This window comes from Aulonocara stuartgranti, assembly GCF_965226115.1.
Source record: "Aulonocara stuartgranti genome assembly, chromosome: 9".
Lineage (NCBI taxonomy): Eukaryota > Metazoa > Chordata > Actinopteri > Cichliformes > Cichlidae > Aulonocara > Aulonocara stuartgranti.
The window spans coordinates 36,213,832-36,228,923 of record NC_138960.1 but is presented as its reverse complement, the minus strand read 5'-3'; the positions used below and the strand labels follow the sequence as shown (position 1 = coordinate 36,228,923).

Below are 15,092 nucleotides of genomic sequence, written 5' to 3'. Positions count from 1 at the left end.
TCAGCGCCAAACACATCAGCCAAATGAAGGCTGGGACACCTGCGGTGTGGGCGGGGCCTCACCTTGGTGCCTGCAGACCTGCTCTGGAGGTCGTTGGTGTAGAGGGTGGAGCAGTTGGGACTGCAGAAGAGCAAGCTGGAGCCGGGTCCGGACTGACCCTCCTGTAACACACACACAGAGGGTGACTTCCTGTCCACTGTGAGGTCACTCTGACCGTCTCCTCTGAGGCGTCTAACCTGTTTGAGCTCCCTGACAATGCGGACTCCGTTTCCCAGCAACACCTTGCAGTAGCTGCAGCACTGAGGCCTGGTGGTGGCAGCGCCGCCCTGCTGGCTGAAGTCCATTCTGACACCTGTAGACACGGATAGATATGAACAGACGCACAGGTGTGTGCGTGCGTGAGTGTGCGAGTGTGTGTGCAGACCTGTGTTTCCTGTAGCGGCCGCTCTCTGTTTTGTGGCGGATGAACCCTGTGAACACATCAAACAGCTGTCAGTCACCTGGAGAGACGCTCAGCGCCGACAGCGATGAAACAATGCTGCGGGGTGCAGCGATCTCACCTGCATCAGCGGCACCTGCACGCTCGCCAGCAGGGCCAGAGAGCTCTGCTCGGGACCGGACGCTCGGCTCAGCTGGTAGTTCACAGGGACGGGGACCCGCAGCAGCTCCGCCACCGCCGCCATCACTCCTGGAACGTTCTGGAAACAGAGGGTCACAGCAATGACGACCAGGGGGAGGGGCTACTGATACATCAACATTAATAGCAAGAGATGTTTACCTGGGCTGCAGTGGGGTTCAGGGTTATTGCTATGGTAACCAGGTCTGTGTTCGAGCAGGAAGGAAGTCCCTGATGGTTGGTCTCAGTCTTCACTTCCTGTTTGACTGCAGAGCCTGCACACAGGTGAGCAACAGGTGAGCATCAGTCAGAACAGACAGGCGGCATTTTCCAGTCACGCTGTGGCTGACTCACCTTTCCCCCAAGCACAGGGGATCATGGGTAGTGTAGGCGACGGGCAGGGTGAGGGAGGCTCCAGCTTGATGAAGGACAGGTCGGGGTACCGGCTGATCTCTATGTCCGCCACGCTCTCCGGGGACGACGATGGAACGTAGCTGTCGGGGTCATCTTGCTCTGACGAGTCCTGGACCCTGAGGATGAGAAATCACAAAGAAAAGTCAGCACGACTCAAGACGACGACGAGGCATTTGGCTTCACATCTGAGGGGCGGGGCTAACCTGAGCTCCTCCTGGTTGTTGTGGGGTGGGGTTGGGAGGGAGGCAGGCACATCCACTGTCCTGGAGGGATGGTTTAAATTGAGAAGCTCCTCCCCTTTCAGCTTCAGAGCAGACACACCTTTCACTGAGGTAGAAACAGGAGGAAGAGATCAGCTGTTGCTCTCGTGCAGCTGTCAGGTGTCCACATACTTACGGCCACACTGTCACAGCTGCACAGGCTAACCTGTGCCTGTCAGACAAAGAAGAGGGTCAAATAAGCCTCTCACCATCCTGCTCGCCGACCTCCTTCCTGGTCAGCTCCTCTGTCGTGGCGAAACCGTTCACCAGTTTCTGCCTGGCAACAGGAGGCGGCGTCGGTGGCAGGGAGGCCGGAGGAGTGGGGGGGTTACTGAGGTTGTTCTGCTGGAGGAGCAGACAGGAAGTGATGTAAAATTAAACAGCAGTACCACACCATTACTAAAGTATTACCTCAGTACCCATGCAGCGGTACCTTGTATATGAGCTGGGAGTAGTAGTCGGTGACTCCATCCAGGCAGGCGTTGCCGAAGGAGCCGCTCAGCCTGGAGTCTCGGCCCAGAGAGGAACTGCCGTATGGGGGGAACAGACTGAGATCCACCCCCAGGACCGGCTCCATGAGGGGCAGCACTGCCAGCTGTTGATGGAGGGGAGAGGTTTAAACTTTCAGACATCTGCTTCCTGCTCAGTAAACAGGAGGAGGCGGGGCTCTACCTGTCTGAGGTGTGTCACCACTGGGTCAGAGGAGGAAGAGGTGGAGCAGGATTGGAGTAGCTTCTCCTCCTCCTCCTTCTTCTTCCTTTTGTACTTGGGAGGAGCTCGGTCTTTGTCGGGCCGGGCGGGTCTCTTGCAGCGTTGCGTCTTCTTCCTGCCGAAGGTGTCCAGCAGCTCTGAGGCAGGACCGTCCCTCACCACCTGGAGGTGGAGCACATGATCAGCTTTTTTAACTAAAAGGTCACATGACATTCCATTTGTCTGCCCTGGCCACCTCCTCACCATGTTGCCATGGGAACCAGGTGCATCTTCCTCTTCAGATCGACAGCCGTCGCTGGACAGCTGTCGCCGGGCGATAGGCGGAGCTTGGGTGATGGGCGATGGCGTGTTGGCAGGGGAGGTCTTGTCCCTTAGCAGGTGTCTGAGCAGCTCCTTACCTGCATCGCCTGCCTGATGAGGAGACGTGGGGGAGAACGGCTCTGCCCGGCCCTCCTCCATCTTCACCACCCTGGCTCCACAGGCTGCGGCCTCCTCGCGCTCCTCCTGCAGAGAGACCCAGGAAAGTGACACACAATACCATAGTTCATCCACTATCACAGCATCACTACAGTACCACTGCAGCACAAGTGGGATGAAGTGTGAAAACAAGCGCACCTTGACCTTCAGCAGAGCTGCAGACAGGGGCCCTCTCTGGCACTCTGAGCCCAGCCCGGAGGCTCTCTGCTGGGCTGCAGAGATGATGGACAGCTGCCTCTCCAGCTCTGATGATGGGGCCAGACCAGAGAGGGAGGAGCTCTGAGGGAAAGACAGCTCTGATTGGTCCATGCTGCCAAAGGTGGGTGTGGAGCACGCAGTGTCAGAGACAGCAGGGGTGGGAGGGGCAGTGAGGTCATCCGATTGCGAGGACAGTGGCGTCCTGGCCCCCCCTCCTCCTGTGGCTTCCTCCCCGTCCTTCTTCCTACTCCTCTTCTTATTCGGTTTATTGTCCGGGATGATGTCAGAATACAGCTGGATGAGGGAGGCGGGGCCACCAGAGGAGGAGCAGGGGAAGGAAGTGGCCAGAGGAGTGGAGGGAGAGGAAGAGGAGGAGTCGTGTCCGAATAGATGTCCCTGCCCTGCCGGATGGGAGGAGGGCATTCCTGCTGCTCCTATCCCAGCTGGGTGTGCCTGCCCTGGGGCTGAGGGTCCTGTGAGGCCAGGCAGCCTCGGCCTGGTCTGGAGGCTGGAAGGAGCCACGTTCATGGGGGGTTCACCTGTTGGAACAGGGGGCGCTCCAGGGAGTAGAGGCCTCGCCGTGAAGCCTTGGCGGAGGCCTGCCTGCAGGGGAAAGGTCACTGCCATCTGGCTGTGGTGCTGAGGTCGAGGTCTGGAGGTCTGGAGGAAGTCCTGGGGCAGCTCGGAGCTGAAAAAGGGCATCTGAGACAAACCGTCCCCTCCAGGGGCAGGACCCGCTGTCGGTCCCACCTGAGGACCCGACGGAGTTGCGGCAGGAGGCACGGAGGCCCCCAAGAGGCTCTGCTGCTCCAGCTCCAGTCTCTGCTGCAGGACGCGGTGACGCTCCACCTGGAAGCACATCAACAGGATTCATGAGCAGGAGGAGGCTGCAGACACCTCTGACCTTTAACCCCTGACAACCATGCTTTATTCATACACACAACAATTACATACTCATGTGGTCTAATCTGTTCTCGTGGATGTAACCAGGCCTCCAGACTCCTCCTTACCGTAACCCACATTTCTAACATTGACACCTCTGCTGGAGCTCCTTGCTCCCTCCTTGTCTACCATTCAACCATCTTCAAGTTTGACTCTCCTCCAAGGATCGGATGTACCAATAAGGATTCAATCTGTCTGTCAGCTCCACCCTCTTCCCACTGTCCTCGTTAAAAGCCGTCAGACCTCATTGGCCCCCATTATCATCACTATTACTCGTTCCTTCATCATTGAAACCTGCCTCCTTTACTCCCATTCTTAAAAAGCCTGGTACAAATAAATTCATTTAGATATCCGATCTCCTCTTTGTTTCTTAAACTCTTGAGAAAACTGTCTCCTCTCGGCTTCACACACGTCTCAGTAACAACAATAATCTCTATGAACAACTCCAGTCTGCTTTCCATCCACTTCACAGGGAACGACTATTCAAAACGACCAACGTCCTGATGGCAGCTGACTCCAGTTTCCTCGCCATCCTCCTCCTTCTTGAGCTGAGCCGTTGATTTCCCACACCATCCTCTGGAAAGACTGCCCTCCCTGCCTGGTTCACCTCACATCTCTCATATTCAATTTAAAGCTCACTCTTCAAGTTCATTTCCTGTTTCTGCCGGTGTTCCCCAGGGTTCAGTGTTGGGGCCTCTGTTATTCATCACTGAAGTGCTTCCACATAAATATTAGCTTTCACTGCTACACAGCTGACACTCAGCTGTATGTTCCTTCCAAACCCAGTCTCACCCTTCCACCCATACCCTCTCTCCCTGCCTCAGTGAGGTTAAATCATGGCTCTCCTCCAGTGTCTCACACTCAGCAGTAATACAGGGAGTGCAGAATTATTAGGCAAATAAGTATTTTGTCCACATCATCCTCTTCATGCATGTTGTCTTACTCCAAGCTGTATAGGCTGGAAAGCCTACTACCAATTAAGCATATTAGGTGATGTGCATCTCTGTAATGAGAAGGGGTGTGGTCTAATGACATCAACACCCTATATCAGGTGTGCATAATTATTAGGCAACGTCCTTTCCTTTGGCAAAATGGGTCAAAAGAAGGACTTGACAGGCTCAGAAAAGTCAAAAATAGTGAGATATCTTGCAGAGGGATGCAGCAGTCTCAAAATTGCAAAGCTTCTGAAGCGTGATCATCGAACAATCAAGCGTTTCATTCAAAATAGTCAACAGGGTCGCAAGAAGCGTGTGGAAAAACCAAGGCGCAAAATAACTGCCCATGAACTGAGAAAAGTCAAGCGTGCAGCTGCCAAGATGCCACTTGCCACCAGTTTGGCCATATTTCAGAGCTGCAACATCACTGGAGTGCCCAAAAGCACAAGGTGTGCAATACTCAGAGACATGGCCAAGGTAAGAAAGGCTGAAAGACGACCACCACTGAACAAGACACACAAGCTGAAACTTCAAGACTGGGCCAAGAAATATCTCAGGACTGGTTTTTCTAAGGTTTTATGGACTGATGAAATGAGAGTGAGTCTTGATGGGCCAGATGGATGGGCCCGTGGCTGGATTGGTAAAGGGCAGAGAGCTCCAGTCCCACTCAGACGCCAGCAAGGTGGAGGTGGAGTACTGGTTTGGGCTGGTATCATCAAAGATGAGCTTGTGGGGCCTTTTCGGGTTGAGGATGGAGTCAAGCTCAACTCCCAGTCCTACTGCCAGTTTCTGGAAGACACCTTCTTCAAGCAGTGGTACAGGAAGAAGTCTGCATCCTTCAAGAAAAACATGATTTTCATGCAGGACAATGCTCCATCACACGCGTCCAAGTACTCCACAGCGTGGCTGCAAGAAAGGGTATAAAAGAAGAAAAACTAATGACATGGCCTCCTTGTTCACCTGATCTGAACCCCATTGAGAACCTGTGGTCCATCATCAAATGTGAGATTTACAAGGAGGGAAAACAGTACACCTCTCTGAACAGTGTCTGGGAGGCTGTGGTTGCTGCTGCACGCAATGTTGATGGTGAACAGATCAAAACACTGACAGAATCCATGGATGGCAGGCTTTTGAGTGTCCTTGCAAAGAAAGGTGGCTATATTGGTCGCTGATTTGTTTTTGTTTTGTTTTTGAATGTCAGAAATGTATATTTGTGAATGTGGAGATGTTATATTGGTGTCACTGGTAAAAATAAATAATTGAAATGGGTATATATTTGTTTTTTGTTAGGTTGCCTAATAATTCTGCACAGTAATAGTCACCTGCACACACAGATATCCCCCTAAAATAGCTAAAACTAAAAACAAACTAAAAACTACTTCCACAAACATTCAGCTTTGATATTAATGAGTTTTTTGGGTTCATTGAGAACATGGTTGTTGTTCAATAATAACATTATTCCTCAAAAATACAACTTGCCTAATAATTCTGCACTTCCTGTAAAACTGAAGCTTGTCAGCACAGGTTACAGGTTTTCCATTAATACTGACAACACCTCCACCCCCCCTCAGGGTAACAGTCTGGGTGTCCTCCTCGACAGCACTTCCTCCTTTCCTCGCCCCACATGCTGCTCCTATCCTCGTCACTTCTCAGATACTGTAATTCTGATTTCTCGCGATCATAACTCGCACAGCCTCCAGAGAGCGCATCACCCTCTTCTTCATCAGCTGCACTGACTGTAGATGCTCGAGTCTCCTTCACTTGACGTGTATCCACAACCTGGTCCCTCCCTACTTGTGTGATTTACTCCACATTTACTCCCTCTCATTCACCGATGTCTTCACCTCATTGTTCCCGTCTCACCACTAAGAGGAACAGAGCTTTCAGCTGCTCTGCTCCCCGACTTTGGGATTCACCTCCTCCTGAACTCAGTGATACTGGCTCTCTTCCCTTATTAGAGTCTAAACCCATCTGCTTAAACTGGTTTACTCTCTTTAACACCGACTCCAGTCTAATGCTCTGAGTGTGTTTGAGGAAACACACTGCGCTCCGTCTCACTCCTCTTTACATTGAACTCTTCCTGGTTCCTAACCAGGGCGTGCTCCAGCTGTGAGAGCATGAACGTCTTCATGTTGTGGGTAAACAGAAACTTGAGGAGTCAGAGGGGACGCGCTCTATGAGGAGGAGCTCTGCTGACTGAGGCCCAGCTTGCTCTGCTCCTCCTCCTCCGTGATGTTTTACCTCCTGCATGAGCTGAACTCGCTGCCTCTCCTGCTGCTCCCTCAGCCTCTCCCTCCTCTCCCTCTCCTGGAAACCCTCGCTGAACGGGTTGTTGTCGTCAAACTTGACCTGTGGAGGAGGCGGAGTCAGAGGGGTTAGCCAGCGCCCAGGAGCAGCCTAAGCTCACATGAAGCAGTGTTACTGCAGGGTCCCCCCCTCATTGGCTTTTCTAATACAGATGTTCAGAGATACATAAAAGTTGGACTGACAAATCCAGATGTGGACCGGCATTAGACTGAACTTCCTGTGGGGTCTCCTGTGCTGATGGAGGTATGAGGGCTCAAACATATGGAGATAATCCCCCCCTCCCCATCTGATTTATGATGCGAGTCTGGTTCTGGATCAGGTCTAGATCACAGTGGGGTGCAGCAGCCATGTTTGTTACCTGAGGGGCAGGGCCAGCTCCATCCACTGTGGCTCCATTGGGACCTCCGGTGGGGCCTCGGGAGGCGGCAGTAAAGCCTGCCGTCTGAGCTGCGAGGCCTGGCACTATAGCAGAGGGCGCCTGGGTGTGTGGGGGTACTTGCGGGCTGTTGGGTAGGGCGGCGGGGAGTTGAGGGGGTTGATGAGGCGGCATCCTCTGCCCCATCACCCCTGGAGCCCCACCCCCTGGAGTCCAACCGGGAGGCACATTTGGGAGACGGGCCGGTGCGGGGCCGCCCGGGTGGGGTTGCAGGGGCACGATGGGCTGTGAGAGCAGCTTCTGAGGGAGTGGGGGTGCCGGTTGCTGCTGCAGACCCCTCTGAGGATGTTTGGTCCGGTAGTCCTCGATGAGCTCGGCGTGGTCCTTCTGCTGCTTCCGGATCTGGACACAGAGAAGAAGCACTCACTGTGGATACACCGGCCCCTGAAAACGATCCCTTACAGGTTTCACTGGCTGCCCCCGGCCGGCCTCTACCTTCAGTTCAGTCTGATAATCTGGATTTATTCTGCACTGGGATCAGCTCCGTTACCTGCTCTAGCTGCTTCTGGACCACTCCCTGCTGCTCGCTGATGTAGCGTAGCTGGGCGGCGTCCTCCTCTGCGAAGACACGGCCCGCCTTCTTGGCCGTTCTCTGTTTGGCTGACAGAGCCTTCTTGGTCTTGCGGTGAGCAGCGATCTTATCCTCCAGGAGGCGCTGCTGCATCTGCAGGAGCTGCTGCGTCTCTCCAAGCCAGTCCTCGTACTGCGGCCGCTTGGGCTCATCTGGGAAAAGAAGGAGTCAGAATTCAGTGATGAGGAGAAGAGGGAATCTGACTTCGCTCATATGTGGCTGAGAAGAAACAGCAGCATGCGATCAAAGAGAAACTTTGAGCGCATGCTGCTGTTTCTGCTGTCTGCACAGGCTCCAGGAAGAACTGAACTTTAAACGTTTACACGCAGGCGTAAACTGATCAGAGCTCATCAATGAGCTCCTGGTCTTTCTCCTCTGTGCCTGATCCTCTTCATCGTGTTGGTTGTGTTTGAATTGGAGATTAGAAAGTGTGGATATGAAGGTTATTATAGGTCATTTAAACTGAATTAGCACATTTCTACTCTGAGCACTCAAAGCACTTTATACAACTTGCCTCATTCATCGATCCTACAAGCACACGTTTCTAACGTTCAAGAACAACTCGGGGTTAGACACTGCTCTCTCTACTGAGCTGCAGCCACCCAGGTAAAACACACAGTCACTCCAGTCATTTTTAATGCAACAAACCGAAACCAGTGGGTCTCTGTCAGATTCTGTGACCGTATAAAGCTCTCCCCGGGCTTTGTGTTAGAACCACTGCTCTGAATGTACCTGTTCAAGCTGCTCTGATTGGTTTCTGATACTCACTGCTGAACCCGGGGCCAAAGCTCGGGGGGTTGGGTTGCACCAGCTGAGGGGTCACCGTCCCCTCCTGACACAGAGAAAGACCGCAGACATGTTAGAGAAATGCTCTGTCCTGTGTGGTCAGTTACTGTGTCCGAGTCCTTCAACATACCTGTAATACCAGGTGTGGAGGCTGAGGGGGGACCTCGGGACCTGGGGCTGCTGGAGGCTGCTGGAACCTGACGCGCACACAGACAAAGACTTCAAATGAAGTTGAGAGAGGGAACGTTCACAGAGAACACTGAGGTCAGAGGTCAGAAGGTCATACCTGTTGATGACCACGGGATTCAGGCCCAGGTTTCCCTGAGACATCACTTTGTTTATGCCTTTCAAAGCCACCATCTTTGCCTTCATGATGGGGTCTGTAATGGAATCAAAGTCTGCAGGACAAAACAAGAACACGAGTTCAGCAGGGGCTTCATGAGAAAGACAGTCCAATGGTGCTTCAGGGGGAGTTTCAGGATTCTGGACTTACCCACACCAAGGAACGCAGAGTCTGTGGTGGAGCGCTGTCTGATCAGGGCCTGCATCTGTTTCTGTTGCTGCTGCTCCTGCCGCTCTTGGTCCAGGAGGTCCTGCAAAAGAAGCGGCTGCTCCTCCAGAAGCAGAGGCCTTTGTTTGTTCTGGTTCTGGACCTGGGTCTGAGCAAAGGTACCCTGGGTCTGGCTCTGCGTGGAGGTCCCCATATGTGGAGGTTCGGTCTGAGTGGTAAGGAGGAGGTGAGGAGGCTGGAGAGGCAGTGGGTGAGGCGGGCCTTGGGGGGCCTGAGGAGGCAGACTGGTGTGAGGAGACACTGAGACAGCCTGAGGGTGGGGGGTGAGTTGAGGCGAGGATGAGGGGGGCCCAAAAGGCCTCTGCTGCTGCTGGAAGACAGGCTGTTGTCCTGGGAGAGGAAGAGCAATCAGAAACAGTTCTTCCATTTCAAATCTGCTGATTAGACCAACGATTGGTCGATAACACGAGGGGGGCAGGTCAGGCTTGTGTTTGTTTACCTGTGGTCACAGGGGGCTGAACTCTGGATACCATGCCCATGGATGGCACCTGCTCCTGGGGCTTGATGGATGACAAAGCCCCTGAAACAGAACCGGAGTCCTCCAGCTTCTCCTGGAGGCAGTGGTGGGTTATTTATTATGTTCTCTTTATTGAACTAATTATTGATTAATATTTATTATTGATAAATTGAAAATGTCCCACCTTGATGTGATGGACAGAGGAAACCTCAAGTCCTAGAGCTCCTGGGGGTTTGCTGGTGGCGAGGACCCCAGGTCGAGCTGCCCCCGTCTTGCTGTCGTCCCTCACTTCCTGTTTGATCTGTCCGACCAGGTGGGAGCTGCTGTCGGTCTTTCTAGAACCACAAACTCCATCCTTCCTCTCTCCGCTCTCCTTCTCCTCCGCTGGCTCGCCCAGATCCAGCTCCTCGTTGAACATGTCCTTCTTGTCCTCCAGGTTGAGCTCAGGGTCGGCATAGGCGATCAGGTCAAACTTCCCCGACAGCAGGAAGTCATCGAGGTGGAGGTCATTGGGACCCAGGTCCAGGTCTTCTTTACCTGAAACAGAGTTAGAGGACGAGTCAGTCAAGGTGAGGAAGGATCGATAACTTGCTTCAGAACAGGTGTAATTTCTGGATTTAGCCAAGGTGAACCCAGACTCGATCGCTCATACCATCTTCAGGGTCGAGGTTCAGGTTCAGGTCAACCAGATCCTTCACTTCTACATCCTCCAGGTCCTTCACAGCCGAGTCCTCCCCTTCCAGGTGCTCCTCGATTCCATCGGCTCCCGAGAGTGCCGGCTCGCCGGTCTGAGTCAGAGCCGCCGTGTGGCCAAGGTGCTGCTGCTGAGGATCCTGCTGGTTCAGCTGCTCCACGGCGCCTGCCATCATCATCTGCTGAGCCATCAGCGTCTCACCCATCCTGGCCCCAGGACCAGGTCTGATGGCAGGTGGGTGGGGGTCTGAAGGAAGAGAGAAGGGCAGCCTCAGGCGGTTCTCTGGAGCGCGATGTCGAAGCTCAATGTAGGGCTGTCCCATGATGCTGTGCTGCTGGATGGGGAGAGAGCGAGGGAGGAAGGGCTGGGGGACACCTGAGGGGAAAGAGACTTTTTTATCAATCAAGTTCATTTTCAACATTTTTGACTGATCGGCCAGTCAGAGGAGCTGTGCTGACCTTGCATCATGTGCGGGTGAGCGTTTGGAGTCCCGTGGGGACGGATGGCGGTGAAGTCCCCGGGCACTGGCCTCCTCATCTGAACACGAACCTCCACAGCACCGAGCCCAGAGGCAGGCGTTGATCCTAGGGGTGCACGCAGGAAAGTGTCATGGAGGCCAGCTGGAGCTCCAAACCTGTAGAGGGCAGCGAGTGTAAGTCACAAACACACAAAAAACCATCAGATCTCAACCAGGACTCTTCTGCTCCTCTCACCTCGATCCTGGTCCTTGGACACCCAGCTCTCTGGGGAGACTCTGTCTGGGGAAAGAAGCCTCGGTGGGCGCAAAACCCCTCTGCTGTTCTCCTGGGAACCCTCCAGGGAACCTCAGGGCTGGAGCCCCGGCAGGCCGTATCGTGCCAGGATACGGGGGCGGAGGGCGCCCAAATGGGTCTGTCTGGACAGGGGAAGCGGTGGAGGTGGAGCTGGAGGAGTCGTCCTGCGACCAGTTGTGAAGAGGTGTGCCAGAACCAGGGGAGGATCCTGTCGGAGCAGCCGGGGGTGCAGCAAGTCCAGGAGCCGGTTCCTGCAGACCCTTCTCCTGACGTAACGTGCTCTTCTGCTGCTGCTGTCTCAGGATGAGCTCCCGAAGCCGTTGACGCTGCAGAGAAAACAGGAGGACAGATGAACTCGCTAAACACACGAGAACCAGCAACACTCGACCAGACAAACGTGGACTCACAACACCTCTCACCTGTCTCAGCTTCTCCCCTGAGTCACCAAGCTGAGGCAGCACGCTCATCGACCCGTCTAAAGCAGACATTTCAGTGGTTGCCGTCTTGTCGGTTTGCGATCGGCCTGGTGTCATGTGACCCTGCTCAAACGGATCGTGACCCGGAGTGTGACTGGCTAAAGCAGAGAAGCTCTCTTCTGATATCTCAGGGTGCTTTGGGGTGTGGCTGCTGGGGGTTCTGGGAAATGAGTCCTGTTGTTGTCTTCCTGGTGACTGCTGTAACTGACCAGAGAAAAGATGAGTAGAAGAAGACGCTACTCTGTGTCAGAGAATAGAGGCCGTGGGCTGTGGTGTTACCTGGTGGGGCGTTGGGGTGAAGGTCCCTGGGTCTCCTGGAGCCAGAGGGGATGAAGCGGAAGCTGCAGGCTGAGGAGCTAAGCTCTCGACTGGGGTTTGGCTGAATGGCTCGTGGGCCTTCTGGGGTCGTGGTGTAGAGGGCTGCTGGGCGTAGGGATCCGGCGAGGGTCGCGGTGTACCTGTGGGCTGTGCGTAGGGGTCGCCGGCCCGCTGACTCCCTGGTGATCGGGGGAAGCGGTCGATGACAGCTGGATGGGGTGTGCCCGGGTTGGAGGCGTAGGGATCGAGGGTTGGGTGAGAGGGGGACGGACGGCGGCTCATGGATTGCTGGTTGTACTGGTCTGGTCTCAGCGCAGGCGGTGTGGTGAGGTATGTGGGGTCAGAGTGGGGACGCGGCGTGCCAGGGGTCTGAGGGTTGGTGTAGGGATCCGGAGACGGCCGGGAGGTCATAGGTGACTGCTGGGTGAAGGGGTCGGACATCTGCTGAGTGTAATCTGGTCTGGGCGTGCCGGGCGCTTGGGCGTAGGGACTACGGTGGGGGGAGCCCAGACCTGACAGTGGGCTGGAGGGGAAGGGAGGCTCCTGTGAAGGAGGGGGGGCAAAACTTGACAGGTCCTTCCTCCCTGCTCCTCCTCCACCACCAAATGCCTCTTGCTGAGGGGGCATGGGGGCCTTAAACACACCACCCTGGAGCAGTTGACGACTGCATGACTCGGGCGCAGGGACTCGCACGTTCGTCTTCTGGTAGGCTTCGGCCACTCGGATGCCGGCATGTCTGACTGAAGGGTCGGGGGTGGGGTTACCTGGTTGTGGCCCGAGGCTTCTGAAGACGTCAGGTGTTTTGGAGTCGGGGGATGGAGCAGGAGAGCCTACGACATCATGGGCTGGGGAGGTGCTAAGGGAGCTGTGATGCTGCTGCTGGGAGGCTGCGGGGCCTCCAGACTGGGAAGAGGAGGGCCGAGGAGTGCCTATAACCTTACTGTAGGGGTCCCAGGGTGAGGAAGGGCGGGAGGAGGGGGGAGAGAACATCTGGGGGGAAGATGCTGGCTGGTGGAGGGGAGAGGAGGAATGTGGGGATTGAGGGAGTGAGGAAAAGCCAGAAGGGGGCGGTGCTTGAGGCCGGAGGAAGATGTCGTCCGCTGGTCCAGAACTTCCCTGCAGGAGGTGCTGCCTGGGCTGACCCTCCCTGAGACCCGGGTGAGGGGAGGCGCTTCCTCCGGTGGGCACGGGGCTGAGGCTGCCAGATTCAGGCGACTGGGGGCCTGAGAGGCGCTGGCTGGCCAGAAGCTGCTGCTGCTGCCGCTGCTCATTCTTCACCTGCTCCAACTTCTGGGTGGCCTCCATCTTGGCGAGCTGCTTGCTCTTCTGACGCATTTGCTGAGAGAGAAAAACAGAAGGGACGGGCGAGGAGACAGGCGGACACAGAGCGACAGGCGTGAGGGCAACAGGTGGAGCTCAAACACGTCAACACAGAAACACTGAGGTCTGACAGACACAGCTACGCCGAACGACTGAGGTATGACACCAGGTGTTACAAAGGGGAAACCCTACAGAGACAAAGCTGTAAACATGTCTGACTAACATGGGAGTGTATGGGGACCGACTCACTGCTGCCTCTGCTGGACGTTTTTGAGGCTCCAGTTTGTTCTGACTTTCAGAATAAAATCCCAGGAGTCACGTCCCCATAACTCCTCCAACCCTTAAACGTGATTTTAACCATAAAGCCGAGTGAAAAAGAAGCTGTGCGTGGAAACAGACTTTAATAGAGTAAGTGTGGAGCAGGTCTGGACCTGAGCTCTCCTCCCTCACATGCATGGATGGAGGACACCGGACAGAATGTGTTTGTGTGGAGGTGCTGTAAGGAGGAGTCTGGAGAAGGCAGAGCAGAAGTTTCCGGAGCCATTCTCAGCACCCCTTCAGAATAAAAGCAGTCAGCTCGCAGGCAGACTTGGGCCGCGGCCTCCAGCTCTGGGCCAGCACAGACTTGTGACGTTGTGTCAGATCAGAGCTAACCCCTCCTCTTCCTCCCTCCCTCCTTCAAATTTAAGCCGTCCTTTGGCCCAGAGAGGAGGACGAGGCTGAGGCCGGCTCCACGGCTCTGAAACCCTCGCTCAGCTCCGGGTCTTGAGCTCCGTCACTCTTAATTTAAACTGTTGAAGTTTGATGGCTCTGACTGACGCCCCATTGGCTCGCTTAAAGGCCGATTGACAAGTTCCCGACAGTTCGTGGAGCTCCAGAGTGAAGAGGTGAGGTCAGAGGGTTTCAGAGGCTCGTGGATCCAGGAAGTCTGCCTCCGACAGGTTGGCCTTGAGGTCTTACCGGAGCTGCTACGGATGCCTGGCAGGGACAATCTGTATCTGTTGGAGATTTTTTGCTTTGGGGGGGGATTTCCTGCCTCTTCTTATCGGCTTCCCCTCTGTCTTTAACCCCTCCCTTTTCAATGACATCAGAGACGTTAGTGTGAGGGAGGGCGGCTCAGCGGGCATGCACATCACAGCATCATCTTTATCACAAATACACCCCACGGCGTGCTGCCTTCTGGTTACCATGGTTACTACTGAGAGCTGGAAACCAGCGCCAGCCTTTGAGTGAGTACGGATTGTTTCTATGGCGATTTAGTCTGCGCGACGGTCTCGAGGTTGAAGCGGTGGCGTGCAGCCTGCTGACTTGTTGTGCAGAAACATTTGCGTGACTAATTTTAAAGAGCACCCTCACAGTGTGTCTACAACCAGCAGGCAGCGCTCTGTGTCCCATCATGCATTGCGCTGCTGTTTGCATCACTAAAGTGTGTTTCTGGTAAATCAGGTGTTTTCTGACTAGAGTCTGGTTGTTGGTTTCTCGCTCTGCTGCTACGTCACCATAACGGACACCTGGACGTGTGGCGCTCTCGGGCTCTGCTCACCTGTCTGAACTTCCACTCCTGCTCCTGCTCCGACTCCTTGGGCCTCAGCGGGTCCTTGAACGGCATCTCTATCTCCATGGAAACAGTGTCAAAGGGTCCCAGCGGCGCGGACAGCTGCTGCTGTGAGGGCGGGTGGCGTTTGAGCGGGTCATTGGACAGCTGCACTTTGTTGATGCGTTGAGCCGCTCGATTGTCCCGAGCTTTTTGCTGCAGAGGGAAAACAGCACGTGGTCAGAGATGGCGAGGACGCTAAACGAACGCCATCATGGTTGATGAGCAGGCACGTG

The 15,092-nt window shown here is 54.8% G+C and overlaps 1 protein-coding gene across 8 annotated transcripts in view; it reads right to left on the bottom strand.

The window, feature by feature from the left end:
• Positions 1-15,092, bottom strand: part of kmt2ca (lysine (K)-specific methyltransferase 2Ca) — a 50,494-nt gene that overhangs the window by 5,785 nt on the left and 29,617 nt on the right. For 4 of the 8 annotated variants that reach the window (XM_082546697.1, XM_082546698.1, XM_082546703.1 and 1 more), the window contains 28 exons: positions 14,806-15,012; positions 14,223-14,336; positions 11,904-13,280; positions 11,568-11,828; positions 11,089-11,474; positions 10,834-11,009; positions 10,334-10,750; positions 9,866-10,218; positions 9,664-9,775; positions 9,147-9,554; positions 8,940-9,051; positions 8,784-8,850; positions 8,636-8,699; positions 7,787-8,019; positions 7,219-7,638; positions 6,795-6,902; positions 2,617-3,525; positions 2,245-2,505; positions 1,963-2,163; positions 1,724-1,885; positions 1,500-1,635; positions 1,234-1,357; positions 971-1,146; positions 779-891; positions 561-698; positions 425-470; positions 237-352; positions 63-161 (listed from right to left, as the gene is read on the bottom strand). In XM_082546697.1, coding sequence (XP_082402823.1) covers positions 63-161; positions 237-352; positions 425-470; positions 561-698; positions 779-891; positions 971-1,146; positions 1,234-1,357; positions 1,500-1,635; positions 1,724-1,885; positions 1,963-2,163; positions 2,245-2,505; positions 2,617-3,525; positions 6,795-6,902; positions 7,219-7,638; positions 7,787-8,019; positions 8,636-8,699; positions 8,784-8,850; positions 8,940-9,051; positions 9,147-9,554; positions 9,664-9,775; positions 9,866-10,218; positions 10,334-10,750; positions 10,834-11,009; positions 11,089-11,474; positions 11,568-11,828; positions 11,904-13,280; positions 14,223-14,336; positions 14,806-15,012 — 7,296 coding nt within the window. The remainder of the gene's footprint in view (positions 1-62; positions 162-236; positions 353-424; positions 471-560; positions 699-778; positions 892-970; positions 1,147-1,233; positions 1,358-1,499; positions 1,636-1,723; positions 1,886-1,962; positions 2,164-2,244; positions 2,506-2,616; positions 3,526-6,794; positions 6,903-7,218; positions 7,639-7,786; positions 8,020-8,635; positions 8,700-8,783; positions 8,851-8,939; positions 9,052-9,146; positions 9,555-9,663; positions 9,776-9,865; positions 10,219-10,333; positions 10,751-10,833; positions 11,010-11,088; positions 11,475-11,567; positions 11,829-11,903; positions 13,281-14,222; positions 14,337-14,805; positions 15,013-15,092) is intronic. The other 4 variants (XM_082546700.1, XM_082546699.1, XM_082546702.1 and 1 more) reach the window with 4 other exon arrangements.